Source organism: Cucumis sativus, chromosome 6 (genome assembly GCF_000004075.3).
Source record: "Cucumis sativus cultivar 9930 chromosome 6, Cucumber_9930_V3, whole genome shotgun sequence".
NCBI classification, from domain to species: Eukaryota; Viridiplantae; Streptophyta; class Magnoliopsida; order Cucurbitales; family Cucurbitaceae; genus Cucumis; species Cucumis sativus.
This window is the reverse complement of record NC_026660.2, coordinates 23,463,615-23,483,335: the sequence shown is the minus strand read 5'-3', so window position 1 is coordinate 23,483,335 and position 19,721 is coordinate 23,463,615. Positions and strand designations below refer to the sequence as shown.

The 19,721-nt window shown below is 31.9% G+C and overlaps 4 protein-coding genes across 7 annotated transcripts; 3 read left to right on the top strand and 1 right to left on the bottom strand.

Annotated features, from left to right (window-relative positions):
• Nucleotides 1-190: 190 nt before the first annotated feature.
• LOC101207592 (subtilisin-like protease SBT4.15) lies at nt 191-5,649 on the top strand. Of its 3 annotated transcripts, XM_031887547.1 has the most exons (12): nt 258-350; nt 454-548; nt 1,169-1,266; nt 1,370-1,516; nt 1,592-1,697; nt 1,880-2,387; nt 3,814-3,917; nt 4,076-4,294; nt 4,373-4,481; nt 4,551-4,764; nt 4,845-5,430; nt 5,539-5,649. In XM_031887547.1, exons 1-11 carry the CDS (start codon nt 258-260, stop codon nt 5,384-5,386), a joined length of 2,235 nt encoding a protein of 744 aa, XP_031743407.1. In that variant the 3' UTR covers nt 5,387-5,430; nt 5,539-5,649. The 3 variants fall into 3 exon arrangements, with proteins under 3 accessions (XP_031743408.1, XP_031743407.1, XP_031743409.1); XM_031887548.1 differs by lacking the exon at nt 5,539-5,649 and having other exon boundaries at nt 191-350; nt 3,844-3,917; nt 4,845-5,504; XM_031887549.1 differs by lacking the exons at nt 258-350; nt 5,539-5,649 and having other exon boundaries at nt 454-1,270; nt 4,845-5,504.
• Nucleotides 5,650-5,711: 62 nt separating this feature from the next.
• Nucleotides 5,712-9,056, bottom strand: LOC101210769 (IQ domain-containing protein IQM3). The gene is made up of 9 exons (XM_004143263.3): nt 8,544-9,056; nt 8,341-8,455; nt 8,181-8,246; nt 8,001-8,089; nt 7,092-7,179; nt 6,840-6,986; nt 6,665-6,757; nt 6,476-6,577; nt 5,712-6,377 (listed from the first exon to the last, which is right to left on the bottom strand). The coding sequence occupies exons 1-9, from the start codon at nt 8,888-8,890 to the stop codon at nt 5,901-5,903; spliced, it is 1,524 nt and encodes a 507-aa protein (XP_004143311.1). The 5' UTR covers nt 8,891-9,056; the 3' UTR covers nt 5,712-5,900.
• Nucleotides 9,057-14,563: 5,507 nt separating this feature from the next.
• On the top strand, nt 14,564-15,728 carry LOC101210524 (60S acidic ribosomal protein P2). The gene is made up of 4 exons (XM_004143262.3): nt 14,564-14,636; nt 14,719-14,808; nt 15,001-15,233; nt 15,520-15,728. The coding sequence occupies exons 2-4, from the start codon at nt 14,721-14,723 to the stop codon at nt 15,544-15,546; spliced, it is 348 nt and encodes a 115-aa protein (XP_004143310.2). The 5' UTR covers nt 14,564-14,636; nt 14,719-14,720; the 3' UTR covers nt 15,547-15,728.
• Nucleotides 15,729-16,773: 1,045 nt separating this feature from the next.
• Nucleotides 16,774-19,518, top strand: LOC101207343 (60S acidic ribosomal protein P2). 2 transcript variants are annotated; one of them, XM_004143329.3, is made up of 4 exons: nt 16,774-16,922; nt 17,009-17,172; nt 18,973-19,199; nt 19,293-19,518. In XM_004143329.3, the coding sequence occupies exons 2-4, from the start codon at nt 17,022-17,024 to the stop codon at nt 19,323-19,325; spliced, it is 411 nt and encodes a 136-aa protein (XP_004143377.1). In that variant the 5' UTR covers nt 16,774-16,922; nt 17,009-17,021; the 3' UTR covers nt 19,326-19,518. The 2 variants fall into 2 exon arrangements, with proteins under 2 accessions (XP_004143377.1, XP_031743701.1); XM_031887841.1 differs by lacking the exon at nt 16,774-16,922 and having other exon boundaries at nt 16,942-17,172.
• The last annotated feature ends 203 nt before the right edge of the window (nt 19,519-19,721 follow it).

The following is a 19,721-nucleotide window of genomic DNA, read 5'->3' as shown; positions in this document are numbered from 1 at the left end:
GTTCCAATATAATTGGAACACACAATATATATAGTTAAAAGTGACAACTAAAATTCCAAAATCGAAGCCTCTAAACTCTCATTCTTTAAACTGACACTCAAATTGGAAATGGAAATTACTTTTTTTTGTTCGCTTTTTATTACATTGTTAAAAAATAAATAAATTCAAAGCTGATATAAAAAAGACGGTTCAAAATTTGAGAGAGAGAGAGAGAGACAGAAATCAGGGTACTGTGTGTGTTCTTGATTTTTAATGAAATGAAACTGCACGAGGGTCTTTTTGTTTTTGTATTGCTTCTTTGGTTCATTGCCTCTTTTATGATCCACGGTTCTAACCACCATGAAAGAAAGGTAATTCAGACCAAAACCATCATTATTATTAGTATATATTTTAGAGAATTATATATTATATCTTGTTCTTGATTTGGGTTTTGCAATATGATATGATGATCAGCCATACATCGTGTATATGGGTGACTTGCCCGCTGGATCTCCCTCGACCACGGTGGCGGATGACCACCATAATCTGCTTTTGGACGCCATTGGAGAGTATATATTTCATTGCACCCTTTACTATTTGAATATAATTAAGATGTGTGGTTTTGAAATTATGTAACAATAACCTTATTCATACTCATACTCATATTTTTTAGTTGTATATTGTGGTGTGTGTTGGAAACCTTATCAAAGTCTAATATTGATTAGATAAGATTATATAAGTAATAACAACTATCTTTATTGGTACAAAGTCTTTTAGGTGAAATAAAAGCAAAGTCATAAGGACAATATGTCAAAACTAGACAATATCATACCAGTTAGGCTCTCAGATTTTAAGTTAGTTTCCATATTGTGCTTAATCTCGGTATTGTCCTTAGATTTCAAAATTAACAAACTTTCATAACATAATTGTTTGTTTATGTGCATCCTTCGACCCTTCGACCCATCAAATCCTTTCTAAAATGTTTATTGAAGTAAAACTTTCATCAGATAAGACATACCAATGGAAATAATCGTCCACAATGATATCACTTCCTTCTTTAATTCATCCACGTGTGATTTTGTTCGCACTTCCAGAAAACAAAGGACGTGTTTATATAATTGCTTAGTCCCGAAAGTAGAGAGAAATTAATTAGGTGATTGATAATAAATAAATTAGAATAATTGGGCAGTGAAAAGATAGCGAGAGAATCCAAAATATACAGCTATGGAAAGAGCTTCAATGGGTTCGCAGCCAGACTTTTGCCTGACGAAGCCACCAAGCTCTCAGGTAAGTAAGTAAGTAATAATAAGACTGCAAATTGGTTGATTGATTTATTAGTGTGAGTCTGTATGTAAGATATATTGTGTGGTTTAATTTGATATATGGACAGATGAAGAGAGTGTGGTTTCGGTGTTTGAGAGCAGAAAGAAGAGAGTTCTGACGACAAGATCATGGGAGTTTTTGGGATTAAATCATCAGTATTCCAAACGTAACCCATTAATCGAGTCTAATCTCATTGTCGCCGTTTTTGATACGGGTGGGGTTTGAATATGACTCCCTCATCTCTCTAAATCCTCTTTCATTTACATATATAATGAAGACAATGTTTCAGGGATTTGGATAGACAGTCCTAGTTTCAGCGATGAAGGTTATGGTCCACCTCCCCCTAAATGGAAGGGAAAATGTGTCACTGGACCCAACTTCACTGCCTGCAACAAGTATTATTATTATTTCCTCCCCTTCTTTCCTTTTATTTCTTTTAAACATGAAGTGATCGAAAGAGTATTTCTATTTGGGCAAACCATGTAAAAAGCAATATAAACAAACATTAGAAGGGTCATTGATCCGAAGTAAAAATTTAGAAGGGCTAATACTGTGAGTAACCCATGTCATGACACAGCAAAGTGATCGGTGCCAATTACTTCGATCTAGACAAAGTAACCTCATACCCAGAGTTGAGCGTTGCGGACACGGACGGCCATGGATCTCACATCGCCTCCACTGTGGCTGGTTCCGCGGTGGCGGGTGCAAGCTTGTACGGTCTCGCCAAAGGAACTGCGCGCGGCGGCGTGCCTTCAGCTCGGATTGCAGTCTACAAAGTGTGCTGGAGTGTTTTCTGCAACGAAATGGACGTTCTTGCTGCCTTCGATGAGGCCATCGCTGACGGCGTCGATTTAATTTCCGTCTCCATAGGTTCCCCGCCGATGGATTTCTTCAGGGACGGCCAGGCGATTGGGGCTTTTCATGCCATGAAGAAGGGGATTCTGACTACCACCGCTGCCGGCAACGACGGCCCTGAATTGTTCACCGTAGAGAATGTGGCGCCGTGGATTATGACCGTGGCTGCAACGGGCATTGATAGAGGATTCGTCACCGCTTTCGAACTCGGTAATGGCAACAAATTTACTGTGAGTATCGCTCTCTCTTTCTCTAATTACATTGGTTGAGTTAACGGTCTTTTGAGGGAAAATATTATAGAAATATCACAATATCAGTCTAAATTTAAACCATGAAGAGTGAAATTTGGAGTAATGATAGTATTTTTAATTTTTAGTTTAAGAATATTTACGAAACATTTCAATAGTTTATGATTATTTTTTACTTTAACTGTTCCTATTTAAAACTAATGTAAAAGTATTTTTGAACTCATATTAAATGTTTAAGGGTATTTTTTTAATTTCTTTTTAAAATTTTATGAGTATACCCGAATCATTGAGTTGATGGGCATTTTATATATATATAATTTAGCCTTTTCTTTTTATATTAAAAAAGTTATAGCAAATAGCACAATTAAGATATAGACAAAAGAATTGTAGGAACATTATAAAATATTTTGAAAAATAACAAATGTTAACTAGTTCCAATGAGTAACAATTTTTAAAAGGTCAACTTTGTTCTTTAGTAGTTATCATTTATAAAAGTTGTCAAACGATAGTAATGGATAATTCAATTCTCAAATTAAAAGCTTTCAATTTGAGAAAATTGAGAAGAGACACTTATAATGCAATTTCAATTTGAAGTTAAATAAGTGAATATCACTTAAAGCTACCGTGAACCTATTAGTGATAGTGGTAGATTTTAATTTGAAAAATTTAGGAAGAAGCACCCAAAATAATGGGTTCACATAAGTTTTTTTAGTAGTTTACTAATTGTATGCTATGTGTATAATTATTTTACCATTGTGTCGTATATTTTATTATTTTTTACTTAAATAACATTTAAGCAAGTGATCCTTTTACAAAATTACTCAAGTAAATATGATTTATTTGTTTTTGTTTACATTATTTACTTGTTTTAGTATGATATATGAGTCGAGATTTGAATCACATATAAATACATAATATATCTTAGTTGAGTTATGCTCACTTTGGAGAATGCTGAAAGTAATTTAGGTGAGATGTTTAACCCAACTTGTTTTCTTCAAGCTAAAGTGAGGTTAATCTATTGTTAAAATAAGCATAGATCAATTGATGTAGTGGGATGTTAAAATAAGCATTGATTGTCCTATTTGTGTTAAATCAATAAAAAAAAAAAGGTTATTATCATGTATTCTATTTCTACTCTAAAGTGAAGTTCAAAGTTTTCATACCTCAAAATTTACATGAAAAAACAAAGAAAGTTTTCTTGACATTTTGTTTATTTCATATGCTTTAATGGGTCTTGATTCTTTTCAGATTAGATGAAAAGGTCAAGCTATTATTATTATAAAAAAAATAGAGAAAAAGAGAAAAAGGATTTTCAGAACGATTTATTACTTTGAATATATAAAAATATTTATGAATAATTCAGATGTGTTGATTTAAATGAAGTGAAAAGTAAACAAAATTTTGGTAGGGAGGTTCCATCAACACTTTCTCTCCACAGAAACAAATGCACTCTCTTACAAGCGGGGCCAAAGCCGCCTTCAACAATGGCACACCCCATCAAGGAAATGCAAGGTATCAAATATATTTTTCTTTTACTTAAACGATATCTCAGGAAAAAAGATTTGAACCTCGACCATCATGTCAATAGTCTACATGTTTTGTGCTAATTGAGTTAGGCTCATTCAAAACGTTTAATACTATTTTTCATTAAAGTTGAAATGGGATGACAGTGCTTGTGATCCAAATGCTATGAACCAAAGCAAGGTGAAGGGAAAGATTGTATATTGCTTGAAAACTTATACAGATCCCTCCATCAAATCCTTAGGAGGCACTGGAGTCATTCAACTCACTCAACAACAAACCGATTATTCCTCTATTTTGCTTCTTCCTGGGGCTACCATCCCTTCTGTTTCTGGCAAATACATTGATCTTTATATCAATTCCACCAAGTATGTTCATATCTTTTTGCACTGGAACTATCAAAATTCCTGCTCCTTTTGTTAATTTTATTGACTCATTGGACGCAGGAATCCTAAAGCTGTCATTTATAAGAGTGAAACTGTCAAAATTGATGCTCCTTTTGTTGCTTCTTTCTCTTCTAGAGGGCCTCAGCGTATCAGTAGTAACATTCTCAAGGTATAACACAAAACAGATGTCTGTTTGAATTCTCTATTCTTAGCAACATTACTAAGTTTCTGTGGCTAGCCTGATCTTTCTGCACCAGGGATAGACATCTTGGCTGCTTATACAAAACTAGCAACTTTGACAGGAGATACGTCAGACAGTAGATATAGTTTTTTCACTGTAATGTCAGGTACATCCATGGCATGTTCTCATGCCACGGCAGCTGCAGCGTATGTTAAGTCATTTCACCCTGACTGGTCTCCGGCTGCAGTCAAGTCCGCTCTCATGACCACTGGTAGAGTCTTTCATTTCACCACATTTCTAACGGTTAATGCTCAAGTCTGACTGGATTTTATTTTTCCTGATAAATTCTAGCAACCCCAATGAAGATCAAATCTGAAGACGTTGTGCTCGGCTCTGGAGCAGGACAAATAAATCCAACTAAGGCAGTGCATCCAGGCCTTGTTTATAATATCTCGTTCGACTCCTACATCTCATTCCTCTGCAAAGAAGGCTACAATAACACAACAATTGGCCTACTTGGTGGTAGCAAAAAGTATAATTGCTCCAAAATCAAGCCTGCACAAGGAACCGATGGTCTCAACTACCCTACAATGCACAAACAGCTCTCAGATCCTAGTTCTGCCATTGAGGCGGTCTTTTATCGAACAGTAACTCATGTTGGGTATGGTGCATCGTTGTACAGGGCAAATATATCATCCCCAGATAGCCTATCTGTCAAAGTTTTTCCAGACACCCTAAATTTTGTTAAGTTACATGAAACAAGGACGTTTAAAGTTGTAGTGAAGGGCAAACCTATGCCAAAAGGAACACAGATTCTATCAGCTTTACTTGAATGGACCGACTCTAAACACATAGTTAGAAGCAATATCCTTATCTACAGGGAAAAGATCTAAGTTTTGACATGCTTTTTGGTAGAAGACTAGATGATCAACTGCAGGTTTTGTTTTTGTATTGACATCACGATTGGTTTTCTTTGTATATAATGATTGATGAATTTGTCCTCTTCATTCATTTTTGTCTAACAACCGGTACTTTGTTTTCTTAGTTTATACGAGAAGGGCATTGAGAAACTTACTTTGGCTAGACGATCACAGTACTCTAATGAAAGATCAAAAAGATTTTATATATATGGTTTGCATAGTTTTGCAACACAAAATCATGGACCGGTCATCAGTAAGCTATCACCTTGGTAAATTACACTTTCAAAGAATCTACAGGTTCGCACAAGGAAAACATTACGTTTTTGTATTGATATCTAAGGGTAGAGAAAGCTTTGGAGAGGCATTATAATGTCAACAAGGATTCAATATTCGCCCACAAAAAAGTGAGAATGGACAACAGATAGATACATAGTACATGCATACTATATATTAAGCATTAAGCACAGAAAGGAGGAGGAATATTAGTTTACTTTTCAGAGGAATGATCCCGATAGCCATTGCAAAGTTCTGAAGGGCGATTTACAGCAATTGATGCAACATTTGAACCTTGTGTTGTGGGATCTATTGAAGATAGATTAACAAACTCTAAGGCTTGTACTCTAAGTTCCACGGGATAGTCAGCTACACAACCAATTCTCGGACCAGCTCCTGTTGTCCACTTAAGTGATAATTGATGCCCCAGTTGATATGATTTTGCCGTTTTCTTGGAATTTATTCTCTGCAATATGGCAGTTGTAGGGACTTCGGCTCTTGGACTCGGCAGACCTCCAGATAAGGTTCTTTGGTATTCTGTTCTTTTTTCAGTTCGGGAAACTTCAGCTAATTGGCGTGATGATGGTATACAATTCTCATCTACCTCTAAGATATCTGCTTTAGGAGAATCTTCAAAGTTGCCTCCACCTTCTTGGTTGTAGCTTTCAGAATCATCCCTGGCCTTGTAGATCTAAAGACATACAACAGAAAGGTGAAAAGCTGATCATGAGCCCATATCACCTTCATTAGGTTCATATTCCCACAACATTGGAATTCTTAGAGAAATACCTTGACTTCATCAAGATTTACTCCATTCTCATGAAGAAATGATAAAAAACTGACAAGACTGACATCTGTTGGCCGATAATGTCCACTGTATGCCGAAATAGCCTAAACAACAAAACCATTTACATCAGATCATTTTTAAATCAGGAAACTAACATTAAAAGATCTGAGCATTAAGTAATTTCTCCCTACCTTAAGAACTCCATCCTCGGTTACCAGCCTTCCAGCAGCTAATGTTACACCACCAGCCAAGAAGCTAGAGTGATGGAACATTCCCTTTTTCTTCTGCAAGACATTGATACGTTATTGTTTATTTCATTGCCAAGAAACAAAATATGATGAAGGGCAACATGTGTTGAATTCTCACTTCACCAGCATAAAGTATCTTGGTTGTGGACATGACAAATATCCACTTTGCTCCTTGAGATCCTTGGTTTGTATCCAAGAGTTTTCCAGATTGTTTGTGGATGATTTTTCCATGCATAATTATGTATTCATAATTTTCCCTCTCTTGCTGAAAACAACCTTGACAAAAGTGTTAATCATTGTTGAAACAAAAGAAAAAGGAATAAGTACTTATCTACGTTTTAATGGAATTATAATAAACGAAAGTACTTACAGGTCCAAGATACACAATACATTGCTGCTTGAGTTTCGATCTTGGGCACTCATTTAATTCTAAATCCTTCCCATCTCCTACATCCAACCTGTAGAGTGAAATTAATATTAACATAATGAGTCATTGATTAGCAAACATTCTTGCTAAAAAACTGTTAAAACATTTTTACCATTGAACTTTTTTGCTCACGATCAAACTAAGCAAATATTATCATTAAAAGTGTTTGATGTAATTAAATTTACATTGACCCATCAACTTTATTATCGTAAAAAAAAGAAAAAATTATTTAAATTTCAATAATCTTTTTTCCTTTTCTATTCATTTTGATTTCCACTTGGGTCTTTCTACAAATTTTTATGTCCTCAAGTTTCTTTTCTATTAGTATTGATTTTCAAGGTTTTCTACAAATCTTCATGTCCATGCCAAAGTGGAGTGTTAAATATTATTATGTAAATTATGTCATGAGCTTAATCGTGTATTATTCTTTTAGAAAAACAAATTACACTAGAAATTCATGGCCGCAATTGTATCATAGTCTAATGATACCAAGTTTAAGTTTAAGTTCAAGTTCAGGAATAAATGATTGCACTTAATCTAACGGTTCTCATTACCATAGCGGCATGGAAATTTTTTAATTATTATCTTGAAAAATACAAAATTTGCCTTGGGGTGGTTTCTTATCAAACACTCCTCGATCTATAGGAGTACTTGGTATTTTCTATTTAATACTATATCAACACTTTAAATACTTGGGTTTAAAATTTTAGAAAACTGATTAGAGGGAAATCATCAATATATTAACTCAAATCCATCATCCAGAGATTAGGAAGAAGAAGGATTAGAAAAAGCAAAAAAGAAAATGAGAGATGTTTTAATATGAAGTATGTGGAGCTAACAAATGTTTCTCACCAATAGAAAAAAGGCTGACCGGCATCGCCTTCACACCACTCTTCGTAGTACAGATGCAAGTTATGCCCATAGCGATGCCGTGGATCGATCTGCAAACCAAAATCGTTCATCAAAAAAACAAAGCAAAAAAAAGAAACAAAATGAAGAGAGAACCCACTTCCAGAGATTAATGGAAATTACAGCTTCGATCCAATGCTGAAAGGCTAACTTCTGTGCTTTTCCATCTTTCGACAATCCCTTACCCACCTTCAAAAAACAAAAATCCCCAAGAAAAGAAAAACTTCAACAATGTTAAAAATAAACCAAACCCAGAAAAAATCACTTCCTATTGAATCCATACCTTTGAAGCGTTTAACATAATTCGACTCCATCGAGAAGCTGCAGTCTCAGGTTTGGAGAAATTGAAGAAAGAAATAGTACTATGATTCAATCTGGCATAGTCTATAGCTCTCCACCTTCACATCACAAACCCCATTACACACATTTTCAAAAATCAAAAGAAAAAAGAGCACAAAATACCCAAATGACAAAATGTGGGCTTACCATAGTTCTTCAGCCACAACGGCGGAATCGGCCAACCGCCGGCGAGTGCGGTAGCTTCTGTAGACCTTCTGCAGTTTCAAGGCAGCGGTCGGCTGTGTGAGTCCGGCGAGGGATTGGATGGGAGAAGAGTTCAAGGGGAAGGGAGGAAATGCTCCATCGGTGTTAGATGTGGAGGGAAAGCCATTTCGAAGGGAGGTGGAATCGGTGGCGGTTGGAGAATGGGGCATTTCGGTCCGAGGAGAGGAAAATGGAAGGTGAATGCGGTTTAAGGAATAGGAAAATGGAGATGTGTCGTTGATTGAGACACGGTCAAAGGTAGTTGAGAAGCTTGGAGCTTGAACCTCCATTGAAAGACTGTTTTAGAGCTGGAGGAGCTGTGATCAAAATAATGAACACCTCGATTTTCTGGTAAAAAGAAAAAAAGAAAAAAAGAAAAAACTTAGTCTATTTAGAGAAGGTGATGATGACGATCCACCATTTGCTTTGCTTTTTCCTCTTATATGGTATTCTGGTCCAATACTTTATGTTATCTTCTCCATTATTTAAATCTCAAATACATCACATTATGCACATTTTGTTTCATCCTTTAAAAAAAAATTAAACACATTTTTCTTCCTATAAGAAGAATAGGAAGTTTGAACTTTGATATTATATAATTATAGTCTCATTTTTGTGATACTGTGGAGAAGAAACACAAACAAAAAGAAGGTGTAGATATGAGACATGGGAGTTTTATTTATGTATCTAACAAACTAACTTTGTAATATTAATATTGTACTTCAATAGTTTCATGGGTAATTCTGTAGTTGATGCTTAATCTTTCAAATCATTCAAATCCATTGCTTCCAATGAATTCAAACTCATCCATTTTAGGATTGTTACCTTGAAAAAAATGTTAAAACTATTAATCAAATGTTGATTTGATGTATTGTACTTCAATTATTGTCTTTTAATCTATTTGGAAAAGTAGACTAAATATTGAAACACTATTGGTTAATAATGACATAAATATCTAATCATACTAAATCTAGGGCAACAACATTTAACTTTATACTATAACATTTAAACCTCGAGTTTCTATCGTTTTTTAACATGTAATCCTTCCACTAATAAGTAAGAAAGAAGATCCACATAAAATGGGAGTGGGAGCATTTAAAGAAGTGGTATCAAATGTTCCACTTTGAGTGCACAAAGTGTCTTTTCCTATACAACCGACCAATTATATTCAATACAACATTAGTTGGCATGTCCCCTTCCAATAATAATTATTATTAGAGAAATATTGTAATACACTTTACTATTATTTTTAAAATTGTCATCCGTCGTAAGAAAATTTTAGTTGCGTTTTTCTTTTTTTTAATTTTGTGTGATTTATTGTGTATACTCATTTTAGCTCCATCGATTAAGATGTATGTTTATAGTATTGATTAGGATAACGTTGTGCAATGTGGAAAGTAAATATGTGTGGACAAAAATGTTAATTTGAGATGTTAGATTGTGATGTTCACTCATTTAAGCCAACCTAAATTAAGAGAGTGAGTTTTTTTAAGGTTAACAAGAACAAGTTTAGGGTTGGCTCAATTGTCCAAAATTCATTCTCTAATTCTATTGTTATATATATATATAGCATCATATATTATCTAACTGATATAGGGTTGAAACTTTCGCATCGAGATTTCATTTAACTTTAAAACGTTTTATAAGTTGTTATCATGATTAACTCGCTTACATTTTATTGTTCACATGAATTTACCACATTGGTATTATAGTAAGTTATATATGTACTATCATTTTTTTTTATTTACTATTGATTTCTATGGTCGTGAGAGTTAAAACCTTTGTGAAAGTCATTCTTTTTCCTGTTATTATTCTTACTACTCTAGGTTATTTCATATATTTAATCTTTAATTAATATGCATATGGTATACACGTATATAAGGACTATAAAGTACTATTAGAGGGCACAACCAAAACCTTTTAAGATCCAACATATGTATATAGAGAGAGAAGTTCAAATACATAGTTATAAATGCATTGAAAATGTAAAATCAACATTAACCATATGGAATGTATAGCTCAATTAGCTTATATATAATACATTAGCAACCGAAAGGGTTTTTGGGTGGATTCATTCCACATTGTATTGTACTAGAAAAAGAAAAAGGAAGATTATGTTGGGTTTGAAGCAATAATGGAGAAAAGGATGTAAGAGCATGCGTAGGGTTTGATGAATGAATGTATGATTTGAAGTGAAGAGGGGAATAGCTGTTGAGTATTGGGTTAGTGAGTCCCTTCCCTCACTTGGCTGTCCCCAAATATGGGCTGTTTTATCTTTATAGCACATCACACCCCATGCCTCTTCACCAACCCACACTAATATATATTGCACACATCTTCTTTTCTCTATATGTTTCCCCCTTTCATGTCCTTTTTTAAGTAATCACAAACCAAAAAAGAATCGACATTGTTTCAATTGACACCTTTTTAATGCTCTCATCACATCTCAAGGCTAAAAATATATTGGTTAGTATTTAGGAAAATTTGTTACAGAATTCTCCTAAATAAGTAGAGAAAAAATAAATGATGAATTTTTTTTCAAATACAGTAATCTATTTAATTGATCACCATTTTTTAAAAGTATATTTTATAATGAAAATACATCTAAATTGATTTACTTTTAAATTTTAAATTTTAATTTGATAGATTTGTAATTATTAGTTAGTTTGATGTATATTTTATCATGTCATATGGAGATGTTGTTTGTTATATTATTGCAAACACAAATCAAAATTGTGTTTCCTCTCCATTTATTTACTCAACAATTGTGTCTTAGGAGATACTCTAATTTGTATCATTGAAAGAGCCAAAGTTTTGGAATTCTTCTAAGGAAAAGTTCAATTCAAATATTTGTTTGGCAGGCAGGAGTGAGTTAGGGGTGTGAATAATAATTTTAACATTTAGAATTTAATTTAAACCATATATAATTTGAATAAGTGCGGTATATATACAATTTAATTAAACTTAATATATAGTTTTTTTTTTTAATTTCATCAAACAATTATATAAAAGTGAGATAGATCAAACTAGCAAGTTTGAGGATGCTAATTTTGATTGTTGTTTATACCATTGCATGTGACAACTAAATAAATAAAGTAATTGTCTACGTTGAAATGATGGTTTTATTACATCATATTGTTTAACTTATATAAACTTTCGAAATGAGTAAAAATAATAATTATGTGTACTATGTATTATTATTTACAATTATATATAGAAGTATTTAATTAACAAATTTTCACATATTTAGTTACTGATAATGCTTTTTCACACGTTGTTGATATATTTTAAATTTTGTATATCTCGTGTTTTATTTTCTTTAAACGCATCAAGTGTTCAATGATAATAATTTAATAATATCAATTATGAATGAATGGTATCTTGTTATAGATATATTTTTTCATTTCAATATAGTTGAAAACATGTGTAAACAACCCTTAATTTCTACCTATATTTTACAAAATCATTTCTAAAATTTCATCAAACCTTAGAGTATAATTATAATAAAACAATTTTGTATAATTATTTTATTTTAAAGGTTATGACTTAGGAGTAAATTTTGAAAAGGTAAATGTTTTTTCCCTTCAAGAAGTTAAAAATAGGTTGTATCCTTGTTTAGGACTAGGAAGAATAAGAATAGGTACTTGAGGAAAGGAGAGACCATCCTAAATTATTCATGGTTTGGAAAACACCATCCTAATTCTTAGAGAAAAAAGAAATTCTAAGTTTCATGAATACATCTTCAATCTAAATCGTTGTACGTAAGTTTGAGCTTTAAATCTTTTTCAATAATTCATTACGACTCTCCATCAAAGTTATTTTGATTTGATCGGTAGGACTCTCTATCAAAGTTAATTATTTTGATTTGATTGGCAGGTTGTATATATCTCTCTTAAATTACAAGTTTAAAAAAGTTTTTATCAGATTTTAGCTTCAACAATACAAAATCCACACATTGAATTTCTATCAATGGAGACGAAGCTGATGGTGATAACAATATTGGCCATGAATATGATGGTTGTTTCCTCATTTGTGATTGAAGAATCTACTACGAATATTGATAATGATCAAAGGATGATAGAACTCCCTTCAAAAGAAGAAAATAAAAAAGTTACAAAACCATTCGATATAATTAATTACTCTACAAAAATGTTGAGATCTACTAGATTAATATCCATAAAAGCTTGTCCTACCGACAGTGAATGCACTTCTCATAGCGATTGTTTTCCTTATAAATGTACATTAATCCATTTAATGTCACCGCTCTTTACTTTTGCATGTGTTTAAATACTTAACTTTGTGCATCGGAACATCTCATTAAGTTTGCACGTGATCATATGTATCCATAATTAAAAAGAAGAGTCATATATATATATATATAGAAAGTGAGAAGATACCTGAAACCAAAAGAGAAATAAGAAAAAAATCACATAAAGAAAAGTCTTCCAATTTGCAATTTAAAAGTGTAATAGTCAGAGACATCGTCATAGTTAGGAAAAACAAAGGTGGTTTGGCCGCAATTCCAAGAGTGGCTATCAATAAAAATATGATAACATCCCACAAAATGATTTTGATGCTCATCGGTGAACGGTGATTCTGTTGCCGCTTAACCATAATCTTTAATTTATTTACATGCTTTTGGTGTAAAAAAAATAACACACTGAAGAATAAAAAAAAAAGCTCCAAGAAAATATTTTCTTTTAAAAACTTTATTTAAATTGAGTTTATGATTTAAATACTCAAAAGGTTTGGTTTGATTTTTTTAAGTGTGTATATATATAATTTTATTTAAAAACCTATTTTCTTTAAAATAGGTTATTTTTTAATCTAGTTTTTTTAAAAATGGAAGTTAGCAAATATCTCAAATTTTTTAAAATAATTTACTTTTTAAATTTAAATACTTAAAGAGGTAATCAATATATCCTTAAACTCACAAATAGCTGTTAAATCGAATGCTAACAAAAGTTAATATATAAACACACTAAAACCCTTATTAAAACTTAGTTAATTATTGATATAATTTAAGTTTTAAATTAAAGTAAGTTATTCAAAATAATATACATATATGTGTATGTGTGCATGCGGGCTTTGAAGTGTGAGGGGAAATCATAGATTAATTAGAATCAAACTGGAAATCTAAAAAGAAATTGAAGGTAATATTTAAAACTAAATCCTTTAATATAAGGAAATTCAAACAATATATTAATGAAAATCCAAATAAAAATCTCTTCCATCCTCAATTTTTTGCATGTTTTCTTTTTATAAATTATTAGTTTGATATATTCCAAAATCAACCTAATTTCAAAATAAATAAATAAACTAAAAATTAGAGTATTTTTATAAATAATCAAATAAATTAAAATATTTACAAGCTATAACAAAATTTTAAATTTTATCACTACATCATATTAATGCTATGAGTCATGAAATTTACTATAGGTTGTAAATATTTTGTAAAATCTATTATTTTTAAAAATTACCCTTAAAATTTTTTATTTAAAATATATCCTTAGAAACATAATTAAAAAAAACAAGGGTGATTAACTCCCTTAATTTTAGGACAGATATGATTAGATTTTTCATAGATCTTTTCTTAAATCATCAATACATTGGGTCAAACAAGTATGATCAAGATTTTTACAAAAACTTCCTATTCAAAGGAAGAAAAAAAATAATTCGTACCCTAAACTTTCATATTTGTATCAATTTAAAATCTTAATTGTATACAAAGTTAAAGGTTTGAAATTGATTTTAAACCGTTTTAGTTTAGAATTTAGATGAATACAACTTTAGACTGATACAATTGTATTTTAAAATATAAATTGAGATATGAATTGTTTTAAGTTTCATAAGGAAGTTAAATATCTCAAATTAATTATCTCTATCAATATTGGGAATAATTAAAATTCAATATAACTAAAACTAATCCAATTTTTGCCTAAATTTTGTATATACAACTTACTTTCCTTTTCAACTACTCGATTTCTTTTCTTCCCCTCTGCTCCTTGAAGATCCAAAATCCTCTGTCTTCCATCCGTATGTTCTTCTTCAACTTCCTCCCTTTCTCTCTTCTTCGTCTTTGATTCCAACTCTTTCTTTTCCTTTTAAATATTTGCAGACATGAAGATCGTTGCGGCTTATTTGTTGGCTATTTTGGGCGGAAACACTCACCCTTCCATTCACGACATTAAAGCCATTCTCGCCTCTGGTAATTTCCACTTCCCTTCCAACTCTTTAATTTCGACATTCTTCTTTTTTTCTTTTTTTTTTCCCGTTTCATTGCTCTGTAAATTAATTAATCGTGTTAATCAAACAACAGAGTAAGAGTATTTAGGTTTAGGTTTTGTTCTGGTGCATTGCTTTTTGTGGAATTCTTGAATTGAAATTGAATTAATTACAGTTGGAGTTGAGGCCGAAGATGAAAGAATCGAGTTGCTTCTTTCACAAGTTAAGGGTAAAGATGTTGCAGAGCTTGTAGCTTGTGGGAGGGAGAAGATGGCATGTGTTCCATGTGGTGGTTCTGCCATTCCTGTAGCTGCCGGCAGTGATAGTGGCGGTGGTGCTGCCGCCGCTGTTGTTGCGGCCGAGCCTGTCAAAGAGGACAAGAAAGAAGTTGTTGAAGAATCTGATGAAGTAATTAACTTTATTTTCTTCTTTATTATTTACTCAACTAATTCATTCATATCTACTTCAATATTATGGCTAAATTATAGGTAGCACTACAAATTGCAAATATAACAATTATACGATCTACTAAACTATCTTTTATCAACTGGGGAAGTAAAATTGTCTAAGCTTAAATACAATATCTTCATATGGTTATTTTTTATTCTATTCATATAATTAGGGTTAGGGTTTTAAACTTGTATCATTCATCTAACCAAAGTTGTTTTTGTTTCTTTGTGTTTGCTTGATGCAGGATATGTGCTTCAGTCTTTTTGATTGACGAGATTTATTTGTGTCCTTCACCTTTCAAAGTTTGATCAACTTTAGTTTAGATTCATTTTAAATTGATATATATACCCTGCAACTTTGGGTTCTTATTTAGGTGAAATTTTTGTCATGAACCAAAATTTATTTTGCCTTGAGAATTTATAATCTTTCTTGCATCCACGTTTTATGATCTAACTCCTTAATTATACTTCAATTTATCTCTTCCTTTTCTATCATCTGCTAGAATTTATCATAATTTTAAGATTAAAGAAGTTTTCAGACTTCAAACAGATGGTTGGTTTGCATTATTGTTAACTTTTTCTTCTTCTTAAGATTAAAGAAAATCGAGCATATTCTAAGGCTTAAAATTATGAAGCCAAAAGTTAATAAATTGGAGTCAATAACTCTAACAAATATAAAAGATATCATCTTTTTTAGAGTAATTATAATGGGTAGCAAGATGAAAATTTTGTAGTTAGGTATAATATTGTTCAGTTATTTCAATGTTAAGATATATCACTACTACAAGAAAATCAGATTTAAAGTATATACAAAAATAAACACACGATGCATTTATGAATCATACCTATTATCTTCTCTCTCTTTTATTTTTTATATCCACAATCTTTTATTCTTCCATTTATAATTTTTTTTACCAACCTTAACCCCCAAATTCAGTTAACGCAAACAATAAAATTAATTAACGAAATTAACAAGGTGAAAATTTGGAATTATGGAGAGTTATTTATCATAGGAAAGGAGTAATTAGAGTTTTTTTTTACCCATTCAAGTATTTATAATACACCATTTTAAATATTATTTCAAAACTTTTTCTTATTATAATATTTATTATTTTTCACCTAAACTAAAATAATTTATAATTTAGATACAAAGTATTATAATACAGAATAAAACAATGAATACAAACTACTGTAAGCATATATATATATATATATATCTTTTATAATTTATGGTTATGGTTATGATAAGAAGTGTTAATGAAGAATAATTTGAAATGATTAGGTATTTGGTAACAGAAGTTGCTATTATTATTTATTATTATAATAGGCATAGTTAGGAGTTAGGACTAAGGGTAAGTTATTTGAATAGGAAGGCAATGGCAAAAAAGTTATGCATTGGGAGTACTCTAAATATTTGGTTATGTTATGTGTAAAATGAGAAGGGAAAGAAAAAGGCATCGAAATAGTCATAATTTATAATTACCAAAATGAGATGTTCATACAGAAAGGGCAGCAGCAGCTTTATATTCCATTAACAGAATATCCCCTTCCTAATTTCTTTATGAGCTGATCACCTCTGCTCTCTCACTTTCTCACCATCACCCTTTCATTTCTTCTGCATTCTCAGCAGCTTTAATTTGCTCATCTCGTACGTTACAATATTATTACCCCTCTTTCCCCATTTGTCTTCTTCCCTTCTCATCTCTCTTTCTCTCTCATTTCTTTTCTTTTCAGAAGAAGACGAATCATGAAGGTGGTTGCTGCTTATTTGCTTGCTGTTTTGGGTGGAAACAAAATCCCATCTGCTCAAGATATCAGGGTTGCTGCTTATTTGCTTGCTGTTTTGGGTGGAAACAAAACCCCATCTGCTCAAGATATCACCACCATTCTCTCCTCTGGTTCTTTCTCTCTCCCTCTCTTTTTAATCTCTTCTCTGCTTCTTCTTCTTCTTCTTCTGTTTTGTGTTTTTCTCCATCCATCCTATAACTATCAAAAATCTGGTTTTAAAGCCAAGGAAATGGAACTTATATGGGTTTCTAGATATGCTTCCAAACTTCATATTCCACCTGCTTTTATATATAAAAATGAACTATACATGAACATTTTCACAGCTAACCCTTTTTAAAAACTTGTGGAACTGTTGATTCAATTTTTTTTATGTTTTGGTTGAAGATATAATAGTTTAGTTATGGTGATTAATCCAGATTTTAACAGCTCCAACGTGCTAGGGTTTCATTAGAAGCTGATTATTTTCTGGGGCTGTAGCTCTTTATATTTCCCCCTCGGTCTCGCTCATACTCTTTCTCACCAATTACTTCAGTTCGAGAGAGAAAATGTAGAGAGCAAGAGAGGCAAGTGGAGAGAAATGGCTAAAACACCAAAGAAAGGGAAATATAGAAGAGAGAATACAAAACATGAACGAAGGTTTTGGTTAAAACTTTGTTTTGAGAAACATAGTAATATTTTGTTTGGACATAATTTTTTTTTAGGTCTTTCTTACAAAAAAATAAAAGAAAAGAAAGATAATAATATAAATGTACGAGGGTTGCTGTTCAAACTAAAATCCTTGGATTTTTAATTGTTATTTTTTTTCCTGAAATGACCATAAATGAAAACAGTGGAGAATATAAATTTTTGTATAGTTAAATGTGCCATGCTTTCTATTTTGAAAGACGTTGATGTATGATTATCATCATTAACATAAATTTCTTTTTTATTGTATAAACTATTTCGGGGTTCTTTTGTTTTTATCAAATCAATCTGTTTTCCTTTATATAATTCTCATGAAGTCTACTTTCTTTAAAAAAAAAAAAAAAAAAAATTGTGTTGGGTTGTTTTTGTCAATTAATATTTTGATATAAAACACACTATACCATAAACTTTCTTGGTTGCTTAAGCTTTTTAGTCAACTAATTTAAGAAAACCAAATTTTAAATGAAGAAAAAGTAACTAATTAACTTGAACAAATCATAAAGTAAAGAAAAGTTCACATAAAACCATTGAAATGTGGCCAAGGTATATACATATTTTTTAGTAAGCATTTTGTCCTTGACATGCACTTTTAAGTTTGAGGTCCTTTCGAAAAACTATTTATCACTGTCTGTTTCTTCTGCTTTTTGTGACAAGACACCAATCGACCAAAACACAGACACCATTTAGTTGACTCGACAAGATCTAAACCAACTAATGTTAGTTGACTAGAATTAAAGAACTCGTTTGGTTTAGTCCATTTTTGTTTTCTTTGTATTACCCTTAGCTCAAAATCGTTGTTTGTTGGACAGGACAACCCATGACTTGTGAGAGACTTGCCTCTTAACTTTTTTTTATACATCGAAAAGTTCTATGCATCACAACCACAGACCAATTAATGATAGAATAAGAAGATTGAATTAAATATCTAGTCCATGTTTGTATCAAATAGGTCCCTAAACTTGACGAAGATATCTAACAACCCACCAAACTATTAATTTTGTGCTATCAGTTTCTAGTACCTTCATCATTGTTAAACATTCAATTTCATGTCAAATGAGTTTGTAAATTAAAAAATATAGAATAGGTGAAGTATATTAGACATAAAATTGGAAGTGTCACACAGTGAAATTCAGGGGTGTATTTGTGGTAAGAATTTAGGTAATTTTTTAGCTAAATTTAATTGACTCTGCCTTTTGATAGTCAATGAATGGTTAACGTTTGCACAGTTGGAGCTGAAGCTGAGGTTGAAAAGATCGAGCTGCTTATTGCTGAACTTAAGGGCAAGGATATAACTGAGCTTATTGCCTATGCGAGGGAGAAGATGGCATCATTACCTACAGGCGCTGTCGTTGCAGCTGCTGTGGCTGCAGTCCCCTCTACCGTCGATACTGCTGCTCCTGTTGGAGCTGAGGCTAAGAAAGAGGAGAAAGATGATGCTATGGACTCTGATGAAGTAAATTTCTTTTTCCTTCAACAACTTTGGATTAGTTGTTGGAATATATAATTTATTGTCAGTGTTGACTTTGTTTTCTTATGTGTGTTACAGGACATTTGCTTCTCTCTGTTTGAAGACGAGTAAGGACTTGGGCTCTTCCTTGTAGTTTCGCTTGGAATTAGGCTTCTAATGTTGCTAGACACTGGTTGTTGAAATTATCAGATTTTCTTTCTTGGATTGATGATCTTTTGCTTTGAGCAGCAAGAAAACAAGCTTTTAATCTTGACTGTCTGATTACCTAGTTTATATATATTTTGCTATTTCTCTTTTTGTTCAATTTTCTCCTACCCTGATTATTTTAATTGAGATGATTAGGAAAATTGGATCATGAAACCCGAATCAGTAAAAAAAATAAATTGAGATATAATGTCTGAGGAAGGATTTTGTAAATTCAAGGGATGATCTTGGATATATAAACAAAAGTGATGAGAATGTATACTCGATATGGACTATATCATGCAATCTTAAAGCTATCAAGGG

Excerpts from the sequence above, each read along its gene's own strand:
- LOC101207592 (XM_031887547.1), top strand. The coding sequence starts at position 258 with ATGAAACTGCACGAGGGTCTTTTTGTTTTTGTATTGCTTCTTTGGTTC. Across the intron at positions 1,698-1,879 it reads AACTTCACTGCCTGCAACAA|CAAAGTGATCGGTGCCAATT; the intron begins GTATTATTATTA and ends GTCATGACACAG. Across the intron at positions 4,295-4,372 it reads CTTTATATCAATTCCACCAA|GAATCCTAAAGCTGTCATTT; the intron begins GTATGTTCATAT and ends CATTGGACGCAG.
- LOC101210769 (XM_004143263.3), bottom strand. The coding sequence starts at position 8,890 with ATGGAGGTTCAAGCTCCAAGCTTCTCAACTACCTTTGACCGTGTCTCA. Across the intron at positions 6,578-6,664 it reads CCGAGGATGGAGTTCTTAAG|GCTATTTCGGCATACAGTGG; the intron begins GTAGGGAGAAAT and ends TTTGTTGTTTAG. Across the intron at positions 6,378-6,475 it reads TAAATCTTGATGAAGTCAAG|ATCTACAAGGCCAGGGATGA; the intron begins GTATTTCTCTAA and ends GTATGTCTTTAG.
- LOC101210524 (XM_004143262.3), top strand. The coding sequence starts at position 14,721 with ATGAAGATCGTTGCGGCTTATTTGTTGGCTATTTTGGGCGGAAACACT. Across the intron at positions 14,809-15,000 it reads TAAAGCCATTCTCGCCTCTG|TTGGAGTTGAGGCCGAAGAT; the intron begins GTAATTTCCACT and ends AATTAATTACAG. Across the intron at positions 15,234-15,519 it reads TTGTTGAAGAATCTGATGAA|GATATGTGCTTCAGTCTTTT; the intron begins GTAATTAACTTT and ends TGCTTGATGCAG.
- LOC101207343 (XM_004143329.3), top strand. The coding sequence starts at position 17,022 with ATGAAGGTGGTTGCTGCTTATTTGCTTGCTGTTTTGGGTGGAAACAAA. Across the intron at positions 17,173-18,972 it reads CACCACCATTCTCTCCTCTG|TTGGAGCTGAAGCTGAGGTT; the intron begins GTTCTTTCTCTC and ends ACGTTTGCACAG. Across the intron at positions 19,200-19,292 it reads ATGCTATGGACTCTGATGAA|GACATTTGCTTCTCTCTGTT; the intron begins GTAAATTTCTTT and ends TGTGTGTTACAG.